At 35.7% G+C, this 12,081-nt stretch overlaps 1 protein-coding gene across 2 annotated transcripts in view; it reads right to left on the bottom strand.

Moving 5' to 3' along the window:
• The window catches only part of LOC145994954 (extracellular matrix organizing protein FRAS1-like), a 408,454-nt gene that overhangs the window by 177,144 nt on the left and 219,229 nt on the right, over positions 1-12,081 (bottom strand). For both annotated transcript variants that reach the window (XM_083131481.1, XM_083131482.1), the window contains one exon: positions 4,322-4,471. In XM_083131481.1, coding sequence (XP_082987607.1) covers positions 4,322-4,471 — 150 coding nt within the window. The remainder of the gene's footprint in view (positions 1-4,321; positions 4,472-12,081) is intronic.

The following is a 12,081-nucleotide window of genomic DNA, read 5'->3' as shown; positions in this document are numbered from 1 at the left end:
TATAGTCGTGATAGATATGTGATTGCATATCCTTAATTTATTCTCCTCGAATGCATGGTTTGCTTGCATTATATAACATGTGGTGATCATTTATTTTCATATTACTTGCAACGTGTATCACCCCATGCTCCATCCACTCTCATGTATGTTTGGAGGTTTTGCATCACATGATTTTCCAAATTTGTGTGTATTAGAAAATTAATAAAGAAAGAAATAAAAAAATGAAAATTTAATTATTACAATGATTTAAACTATTGTTTTATTTATGACAAAATCTCATTTTGGAAAAAAGTGAAATTTTCAACAATCAGTAATTCATGTATCATTGATCTTGATAAAGGGATTTCAATGGATAAACAAAAATTGTTGATACATTCTGTAAAATATTCAAAAGGAATTTTTCTCTCACTTCAAATCCAAATTATGCAACTAAAGACTGGTCTATGATGCCAATATTTCCTCCAGTTATTGATGAAAAGGAAATCTTAGATGCTTTCATAAACTCAAACCCAGAAGTGATTCTGGCATTCAATGCATACCTAATTATATTTTCAATTATATTTGCAATAATTTACTTGCTCCTATTTTGTGCATATAACACCATACCATGAAGGTACATTTAGGGGATGTGGGAGTAGGGCCCCACACATTCTTGATCTTGGCCATTTTGGAGGTGATGTAATCAGCATAAGACTCTGGCAGCCTGAGAGAAGGATGATTGTTTGAGATGACAGAACTGTGTGCACGTGCATGTAAAAAGGTATGTATAAGTTACCAGTGCTAATCAGAATTCTGAATATGTATTTGTTTTGATTGATGGATTAATGTAAATTGTGTGAATGAGTGTGTGTGTTGTTTAAAACATATTTGCCCTTTATCTAAACATATTTTTAAATTTGGGAATTATTAGGGGAATTATCAGATTTATTCTGTACATAATTATTTATTTAGATATAGTAAAAATACTTCCTATAGAAAAAGAGGGGAATGTAACGGAATTGTTCTGTTTTTATGAGACAATATCTACTAGTGTAATCTGGAATACAAATTGAATTTGTACAAAAGCGTCAAACATTAATGTTGAGATATTTGCTGTTTCAAATGAATATACTTCATACAATCTATGAATTGAATGATAACACTGTTTAAACTTGTCATGAGATATTTCATCTAGGCTTATAATAAATTGTCATGTATAAACTTACATTAATTGTATTGACTATTCATTGTCATTTTGTGTGTGTGTATGAGTCGCAGCGAGGAAGTGTGAACGAAAACTAATTTTCTTTGTCAGGATTCTGCTAAGTTAGTTTGCACAAGAGTTGTGGAGGATACAGGCAAAATGAGTAGATGATCACTTTTTGCACCTCCGAGACTTACTCAAGGACACATATGTGTTTGTATGAATAAGATCAGGCATCATTTTCTTGCTAAATCTTTCGATGGGTTTGATTTAAAGAGAGATCTGTTATTCATTAGAGTCTTTACTTGATAATTGTAAGAGAATAAAATTCCTTATTTGACTATATCCCTTCTATGCATACATGGGAAGCCTTATTCTGCAGTATAAAGGGGGGATAGGAATAAGAATAAGGTTTCTGTTTGCAGCTTCCAGGTTACTTATCAAGTTAAATTGTCCTCCTATACTGCCAATCTTCAGTATATTTCTCGTACTACATATTACATGGAATAGTTATCTTTCATGTTGCAGAGAAGAAGTATATTCATAAGATTGGGAGCAGCTTAACAACTTGCTACCACATTTCATACAGCAGACAAATCACTACAAGCAAATCTGTTTTGTACAGTACTCGAAGAAATTATTATATATTGAGAAAACATTGTCTGACTCCACCCTTATCATCACCCTGTTCCTGTAGGAGCACAGAATCCATTGCATACCATGGCCAGTTTATTTCCCAACCTCAACTGCATAAAAAATGCACGGACACTCCTGAAAATAGCTATCATCAATTGTCCCAACATGCCACACAGCCTCCGATAGGCCACTGAGGCCACCATAAAGAATTCCACAGGATACACTGGAGAACCTGGTGCAAAGCATGCCACATGATGAAGAAAGGTGTATACATGGATACATGGTTGGTGAGGCCAATTGGTTCCTGAAGACCAGGAACCAGTGCAACAGCGATGGCCGTTGTGACTGCTGACATTCATTATACACCTTAGTTGTTTTAGTTCCTTTTATAGAATGCAATGTGACATAGATCTTGAAGGAAATGGGATATGCCAGGAAATGAGGCAGATGTAAAAATCAATATTTGTACAATGCTTCTAAACTTATATATTTTCTTAAAATTTTGAGATGACCTTGGTGAATGATGAGAATATTTTTCTAATGGAAATTAATATAATAACTACCTTCTGATGAAAAGGAGATAAACACTTTGCATGTAACACACTGTACAAGAGTGATACCATCACATTCGGGATTGCGACATTTTGGCCTATTTTTTTGTGTTTTTTTTCCATACCGTGGTAAGTGAGTGACTGCTGGCTTACAGATATGGCAATTGTGCTGGTGTTCGAGGCCTCTTTTCCTGTGTAGAGAATCATTATCTTCACTTTCTTTGTCATTCTGCATATTATTGGTGTCATTGTCAGTAGAGATAAACTTTTCAGAGAAGTTGAAGTAAGGTAGAATGCATTTCTTAGCCCACCCATTATCCTTAGCAGCCTTCCAATTTTGAATCCAGGAAGCAGCAATGGCAAAATCGATGAAGTGATGAATCAATCTGACTGTCCAATTTTTTGTGCTCTCGTTGAGTATTTGCTGAAAACTCAACCTAGTACAGGGTGTCCCAAATAAAAGTATAGCCACTGTTGTAATTGACTTTGATCTGGGTATACTTTTATTTGGGACACTCTGTATTCAGCACCTCCCATATTGATAATGTAGTTCTTTACAACATGTAGTCATAGGAAGTGACAGCATTTGGGTGTCAAATCTTGGACTACAAGGACAGTTCACTTTCTCTTGGTCATTACGAGGCCATAGTGCGGAATAAAAAGTGGGGGCAACTACTCCCTTGGCCCCCTTAATCGCCCCCACTGGGTGTGGGACTTGATTATTCCCACCATCTTGCCTTACCATCGTCAACAATCTTCCAAAGGCTCGACGACATATTCATTTGAAACTATGGTTACGGATCTATGGTCAAACAATTTGAAAATTGCAAAATTTTCATAATTTCTAGATATGGGAAAATCTGCTAAGTGGTAATCCCAAATAAAAGTAAATAAATAAATTCATAATTTCTTTCACTTCGTCCATACGTTTATTTTAATTTTCACTTGATGAAAAATCACCTGAAGATTCTTTTTCAATAATTAAATCATCATCATTGTCATCATCGGCATGTTCAAAATCAACATAAGAGTCTACTGGTGTATCAGCTCTGCAATTTCTTTGTATTTTACAATTTAAGCCTTGACATGGGAAAGGATGTAAGTGCCAAACTGGTCAAAAATCCAACTTTGCATGGACAACAATCTATGTTCCATTGCCAATGGCCTGGAGAGAGATGGAAGTGCCATGTACATGCATATAATACTCACTGATGCCGTAAGATGGCATAGGATGCAACTTCAGGGTCATTGGCATGGAGAAGGATGTTTCTCCTGTAAAATTTACTTTTTGGCACTTACATCTTTTTCCGTGTCAACCCTTCAATTAGAAAAATATTGATCCTAATAGAGAAATAGAGTAAGAAATAGATAGAAATAGAGCAAGATAGCCTACCAAGTCACACACACTCTCACTTCACATGTATTCTGAACAATTAAACTAAAATAATAAGTCTAACTATTTCTACAATTTCTCAATTGATACACCTGAATAGCAAGAGAAAAGGATCTTCCGATCTTTTTCAGGTTCGAATTTTTGGTGAGCAAAGTAATGGTTGAGTCCCAAGGAATCAAATGTGATACCTGGGTGATATTACGTCATAACACTAACACATTTTACTTTCTTTGCGCATATTTCAACTTTAATAATGGCATCATCATCTAAAAATATGTTTTAAATACAACTAAGAAAGTTTTGACAAAAATATCATAAAATTTATATTTTCTTTGTCTGGACATGCTGCCCATAGTAAAAACACACGTTTTCGCCAATTCATTGCCATCTACTGGAACTACAACAAACGAAAAGCAAAGCACTACCGCAAAGCACAGTCTTCTCACAGGTGATACCCCTGCCACCAACTCAATCGGTTGAAGCGTAGTCGAGCAATAAAATAAAACTGCGAGGTATCATATATGATACCTCGGGACTGAAGGACATTAAAAGCACTACCTCAACTCCAGGGTGATCCAATAGCAGGAGATGTCCTCCATCTGCTGGCAGTGTCTGCCTGAGCTGGTAAACAACTTCATTTGCAGTCAGAGTAGAATCAACATATGACAGATGGTGAACAGATATTGTCACTGGTTGCCCTGCCATTACCTGTGGGATAAGAAATGAATACATGTATCGAACTGTTAAAACATACGGAAAATATAATTAAGGTATTAAGTTATTAGTAGAGCCACATATTTATGATGAATGAAAAATCAAAATTTCTGTACAAAAACTGTGCACAGTTTGGGATCAAAAGTGGTATATAAAATGTCATTTCAGTGTTAAAATTGTGAAAGAAGAAGAATCCTTTTCCCAAAATAGAAGGAAGAAAAGAAGAAGAAGATTTCCTTTCAATGATATATATATTGGATAAAAGCAAGGAGGGCCAAAAGGGCTAAGTAAAAATCAAAGAAGGTAAAAGGAAACACTCACCGGACAGTAGAAAACTTCAAAATTTTCACTAATTTCATAGCATCATCGGTGTGAGGAGAACTTCCGGTTCCGTCTTTTTCTCCTCACACCGATGATGCTATGAAATTAGCGAAAATTTTGAATTTTTCTATTATCCGGTGAGTGTTTCCTTTTACCTTCTTTGATTTATATATATATATAAGAAGAATATAACCGATGTAATTTTCAAATCAACACATATCTATATAATTGTACATACAAGCTTCGATATATATACTTTTCTCTGTATTGTGTACAGTTTTCAGAATATATATATATGTATCTGCATTTAACTATATCCTCTTGGCTATAAAATGCTTTCTTATTTGGAATTCTTGAATAAAGAGCCTATCCCCTGAGACTAAGATATTTCTATAGCCGTGGTAAGTAACATTTTTAGTACCTCACGAGAGGGTGTGACACCTTAACTTACCTACGAATGAGACGAGACACATGTTACCTACTGAAATTTCAGAAAACAAAGATTTACAGATCTACAGTCTTTCTTGGAGCTGAAGATCTAACAAATACTAGCTTAATGTACTATAATTTCCTTTGGTTTCTACAACTCCTTCATACTATGAACTGAAATATAACAATCAATGACACCAGTAATGTAGGACCATTTTGCCAGACCATATGATAGGAGGAAGTGAATGCTAGATCCAGCATGTGAAAGAGGGGAGGGAAAACAAGAAGTTGAGGGAGAATGGAAAAAACAAACAGTTGTGACATCACAGCAGATGCAGTAGGGTGTGCAAATGGGGTTTCAATTTCAATTTTCCTTTATTAAAGGACGAGGTTCAGCCTGCAGCTATTCTACCACCTAACCCCAAAGGATACATACACATACTAAATACATTCTACATACTTAATATTTGTGCAAATAACAAACAAACAAAAAAAAGAAGAAAGAAAGAAACATAATGAAGACATGAAAAGAACAAATACAAAACTGAGAACAATGGCTCGTCTACATACACAAAAAAAGAAAGGAAAAAGATTGAAAACAAATACAGAAAGGATACACAAATTAATTGACACAATAGTGCTTTGTGTGATATAAGTTAAGACTAATACAAATTAATATTATGTAAAAAGATATAAATGTTCTTAATATCCAAGAAAGGACAAAATGTAAGGGGAAAGTAAGCAAGCAAAATGAAAATGAAAATACTTGTTTTTAGGAAGTTGGTTGAGAAGTGAGAGCTTATTATTCGTGAGTGCTGGAACACAGATATTGTTCATTTAACAATAGATTTTTTAGTTTGTCTTTGAAGTTGTTGCGATTAGTGAGGACATCATGGAAGGAGGAAGTTCATTTTATGCTCTTGCAGCTGAATATATGAATGATAATTCGAAAAGCACTAGTGTGTGCTTTGGAAGCTCAAGTTTCGATTTTCCCTTTGTCTTGTAATCATGTATTTCCCTTCTGATTTTTAATTTCTGCAATAGGTTTTTAGGTGTTTTCCTTTGTAAAAGATTATGAATAAAGCAACACAGATGTAATTTTCGGCATCTGGCCATGTTCAACATTTTGTTTGCGTTTAGGGCTGGGAGAATATGATGATATTTTCTTATATGGTACACGATGCGGAACCATGAATTTTGGACTTTTTGAATTTTGCTTTTCTTTCAAACGGATAGATTTGGTCCGTAAATTACGTCGCAGTAATCTAGTATAGCAAAGATCAGTGATTGAATTAGTCTCATTTTAATTTCTTTTTTTTAGGCATTCTTTAAAGTTGTACAGCAATCTTAGCACAGCATAGCTAACTAACTAACTCTCTAGCCTTCTTAAACCCGAAGGTTCATGGCTGCAGCAACACAGGCCTTCCATCTTTCCCTATCTTGAGCAAGATCTATATACTCTTTTCCATCCCTACCAATTTCCCTTAGGTCCATCTCAATGTTGTCCCTCCATCTTCGTCTTGGCCTTCCTACAGGTCTCTTACCATCAGGTTTCCCAACAAGAATCCTGTAATCTCCTCTTTCCTCTCCCATTCGTGCCACATGGCCTGCCCACCTAAGTCTTCTTGATTTAATTATTCTAATAATATAATATAATATAAATTATAGGTGATTTAGCACAGCATAGGCTTTTTTTTAATTTGTTCTTGTACATGAATATCCCAATTAAGGTGTTCATCTAAAATGACGCCTAGATTTTTCACATTTGTTGAATAAGGGATTATAGATGTGTCTAGTTTGATGCATATCTCGTTAGGATTTATCAGAGAGAGACTATTTTGGGAGCCAATAACAGACAAAGTTGATTCTTGTGGGTTTATTTTTAGACCGTTACTTTTACACCAAGTATTTATGCTGGATAAATCATGATTGAGCAAAGCTAAGGGTGCATCCAGCAATTTCGGTGGAAAAGGAATTTGTAGTTGAGTGACATTCTCATGTCTATTGATCGTAATAAATCGTCGGTGATTTTAAGTAATGCAGTTGCCGTGCTGTGTCAAGGGCGGCAACTGGATTGACATTTTGAAAGCAGATCTAGGTCATTAACGTGCTTACGAGTTTGCTTGTAAACAATTTTTTCACTGATTTTGGAAAATATAGGTAAGAGACTTATTGGTTGAAGGTCATTTAGGGATGTTATTACTTTTCTTTTTTGGTATTGGAACAACACATGCTGTTTTCCAGTTGGCCGGGTATTGTCCAGTCCGGAATGAGAAATTTACGATGTGCGTCAGGGGATGTAAGATGTGCGGTAATAATAGTTTAATCATTTTTATGGATATTCCATCATTATCAGAGGCATTGGATGATATTTCGTTTAATGCTTTCATTGTTACGGTTTCGTTTATTTCTTGCAGGTGGAAAGTTTGAGCACTTTCATTAAAAGTGTTACGATTAAAAAACTCTTGAGTCTTGTTAACGGCATCTTCAAAAACATCCGTTTTGCAGCATACACTAGAAAAATGTTGGTTAATTGAATCCACTTTTCTCAAGTCGGAAAGTATCTCGTTGTTGATAGTAGTTATGTACCCCCATTGAAGTCGATAAATCAATTGATTGGAAAAGATCGATCAAAGATCAATTGATGATGTAGGTGTGTGGGCAAGCAAGGGTATTGTTTTGCTTGATGACGTCATAAAAGGGGCGTGGTTTATTTTGTATGGAGGATTTTGATTGGTGTGTGGGTGGAGTTTTGTTTTGTGTGTAGGATTTTGATTGGTTGTTGGTGAGGAGGAAAAGTAGTGGCTTCCGGTGACGGTTTCTCGGAATTGGAGTACGTGTTTCCGGTGTCTGAGGAAAGATGGCGTTGATGAGTTTGAAATTCTGGGAATCGTGATACGTGTTTCCGTTGTTTGAGGAGAGATGGCGTTGATGAGTCATTCTGGGGAGGAGATAACTGTTTTTTTCGGAATATGGATTTTCCCTGATTGGCTGAGAGAATTGTGACGTCATAATTTGGGCGTGCGCGCAGTTTTCGTTGGAATTGAGATATGTGTTTCCGGTTTTTGAGGTGGCGTTGATGATTTTGAAATTCTGAGAATTGGGAGGGGAAATGAGATAAGAATGTGCATTTAATTAGGGAGATAGTATGGTAATTGGCGTTTATGAAATTGTGGTGGGGGAAGGAGGAAATTCGGCGACGGATGGGAAGGAGTGTGGCGTGTTTGTTGTGGTGGAGATAGGGGTTTCCGGTTGTTATGGAATTCTTGGAACGGTTGAGTGATATGTGTGGCGTGTTTGTCGGGCTGGAGATATGGGTTTCCGGCTGTTAATGGGTCTGTGACGGTTGAAGAAGAGAAGGGAAACGGTTGAGCGTAATCTTCTAGGAATTGTGCCTGTTTGAAATATGTTTAACGGTAAACGTGATGTTGGATAAAAGAAGGTAAAAATAGAAGGGATAAAAGATAATAGGATCTGGTAACGGTTCTTGTGTGGGGAAAGGTTTGTTCGTTTCTTGTAGGTAAGAAATGTGGTGTCTTTTGAAAATAAGGAGGATAAAAAGAGGAATAGGTCAAGGTGGGGTTCGATAAGAGAGGAAAATAATATATTAAAAAATATGAATTATTTGTAGGAATCTTGAATGGGTTATGTAACACTCAGGATAAAAAGAATTGGAGGAATATTTACCATTACGGTTATATAAATTTTGGGATAAAAGATAAGATGAATAAATGGAGGTGCGACACGAAAATAATATATGAGGGTTGTTCACAAATGGGGGAATTGCTGTCAATATTATTATATAGTAGTGGAAGTAATTATTGAGGGACATACTACATTTTCGGAAAGGAGTTAAAGTTCAGGGGTATACCAAAAATATTGGAAAAAGGTAAGGGTGTTATTGTTTGGATTTAAGATATTGTGTGGCGGCGGAGATTTTTGAAAATGTTATGTGATATTGAGAGGTGTATGGATATTAAACACCACCAAGTTTGAATTTGATGTATTCAAAATTTTTCTAAATATAATCCAGATGATATTCCCGTATTTCCATATATGTTTCTTACAAATGGAGAGTATTTTCTTGTGCATACACGATTTCGTAAGAATTATGCAATTCAGTTAAGGATACAGCTATTTGATATATAAAAGGTGTCCTAATAGGGTTATAATAAATTTCTAAAGAGTCCCTGTTATATCCATATAATGCTCCGAAAATTTGCATAATATGTTCCAAACAGGAAACATCTTTTGTACATTCCAATAACACCCAGAAAATGTTAAAAAAGAACAAGTTTTATTCATATCTAAATCGTTTCCAGATAAGATCCAAATGTAGTCTAAAATGTACTTTTTGTATCCACACAATATCCAAAGTACGTACAAAAATGTCTAACTAAAGTATATTGTCTAGATAACGTCCACTTGGTGTACAAAACATTCCAAATATGATCTCGAATTGCCCATAATACATCCAATTCTGGATATCCCCTGGGTCCTGTCCCAATTACCCTATATGTGCATAAAACTGAAATTAAACAGCAATCGAGCCAAAAATAGACCCCCGTCCCAATCACCCTAAATATGCATGAAGTGAAGGTGGACACATTGGTCAAGATATTCAGCTTCATTATTGAAAGGATAAGAAATGCGTCAGTATTCGGTGATTTTGTAGAAAACATACAGAGAGCGCAATATGTACCTTCACATTTGTTGTTAAGAATTTGTTTCGCCTACCCACTTTTTGTCATTTGTGGCCCCGCACTATGCTAAAACTCACCTGCGAGGGAAAAGTAAACTGTCTTTGCCCCAGTTTGTCACTTTGCTCCCCTAGTTTGGATGCCCCCAGTTTTGGCACTTTGCCCTCCTAGTTTTGGAACCTAATCGTCACCACTGCGAGAAACCTATACTAAAGTACCCGTATGTTAACAAAGAATGTGTAAAAAAATATCTAAAAACTGTACCATGAGTTGAAGTAATAAAACAGTTTGTACATACAAGTAAATGTTATTATTGTATCGAAATAAATAGATGTAATATACGTACAGAATTCTCTCCCTCCATCAATACAACACTGTACCAGTAAAGACGTTACGGAAGAATGAAAACTCTCCAGTGATGGTCACAACACATACATATCAGTTCTGTGTAGGGTTTAGTCATTAACAGAATGGATGCAACTTCCTTGCTGATTATGCATGCCAGAGATAACCAACCACAACTTCCTTTTTGAGTCTGCGAGCAAGAGATAATTTTAATTGCGGTGTAGGATTTAGACATTATCGGAACAGATGCAACTTTCTTGCTGGCCATGTACTGTTGAAGCGTCGGCAGAGAAGGGAAACTTTGTAATGGTTACAACACATATGTTCGATGTAGACTAATTAGCAGCTGTTATAGTTATCATATAACAATTTCCGTCTGGAATGCGAATTCGATAGAGGTCTATTAATAGAAGCACGACTTCCTTGTTACATCCTGCCTCAGATTCACTGGTGTTAAAAATTAAACACTCGCAACCGAAAAATGGAGAACGTGCCTGTGAAAACAATTTAGCTAACCGGGGGCTTTTAGTACAGGGCCTACAGTTTTAAAACGTGGTACCAAACATGCCCAAATCTGTAATTAGTTTTAGGATAGACAGGACCAGGGTCCCTTATCTGCAATTAGTTTTACTCGGGGACAAACAGAGTCGGAACAGGGGTTCTTTGAAACTTGAGTAAAGGGCCTACAGTTTTAGAAAGGGGTTCCAAACACACAGATTCCGAATGTATAATTACTTTTGAGGCAAAGAGGATTGGAGCTGGGGCCCTTATCTGCAGTAAGTTTTACTGTGGGCCAAACAAGGTCGAAAATGGGGGGTTCTTTGAAACATGAGTACAGGGCCTACAGTCTTAAAAGTGGGGTATGTGTAGATTCCGAATGTACAATTACTTTTACTCTGGGGCAGACAGGACCCTAACTGAGGGCCCTTTGAAACTTGAGGTCTGGGGAAAATAGGGCCTTAACTAAGGTTCCTTTTGAAACTTGAGGTCCAGGGCAAACAGGGCCGTAACTAAGGGACCCTTCGAAACTTGAGGTCCAGGGCTAACAGGGCCGTAACTGAGGGAACTCAAATTTCACTTTTTTAAAAAATGTCGACTTTTTCAAAAAAAAAATGTCACTTTTTCCAAAAAAATGTCGACTTTTTTTTAAAAAAATTAAACCTTTTTCAAAAATTTTTCAACTTTTTCAAAAAAAATTTAACCTTTTTCAAAAAAAAATTCTACTTTTTTTCAAAAAATTTTAAAACTTTTTTTTAAAAATTCAACTTTTTTCAATTTTTTAAAAACTTTTTTCAAAAAATAACTTTTAAAAAATTCAACTTTTTGTCAAAAAAATTTAAAGTTTTTTCAAAAATCTGGAGGCTTTGCCGATTCCGGTCACGACGAACCTCGATCGATTGTAACTTGCAAATATACGTCTGTCGCTCAGAATATGTTTCGAAATGATGGGAGGTATCTAAGAGTGAGAAATGAAAAAACAGAAAATAAAAAAGCGGGGGGAGAAAAAATGGAGGAGCGAATGTTGGAAATTATATAATAATGGAGGAGGAATATATATATATATATATCCAAAACCTGTATCGAATATTGAGTCCGACTAATAAACAGTTTATACATACAAATTAATGTTATTGTGTAGAACTATACTTACAAAATTCTCTCCGTCCATCGTTGTATTATAACTGCTGTACCATTAAAGATGTTGAGGAAGAATGAAAATTTTGCAGTGATGGTCAAAACATATGCAAATATATCACTTCTGTGTAGGATAACGGAACGGATGCAACTTGCTTGTATCATTCCTGAGAT

The sequence above is a fragment of the Lepisma saccharinum genome, chromosome 11 (genome assembly GCF_977018435.1).
Source record: "Lepisma saccharinum chromosome 11, izLepSacc3.1, whole genome shotgun sequence".
NCBI lineage: Eukaryota > Metazoa > Arthropoda > Insecta > Zygentoma > Lepismatidae > Lepisma > Lepisma saccharinum.
Note: the sequence above shows the minus strand (reverse complement) of the source record. Positions and strands in the feature narration are given on the sequence as shown.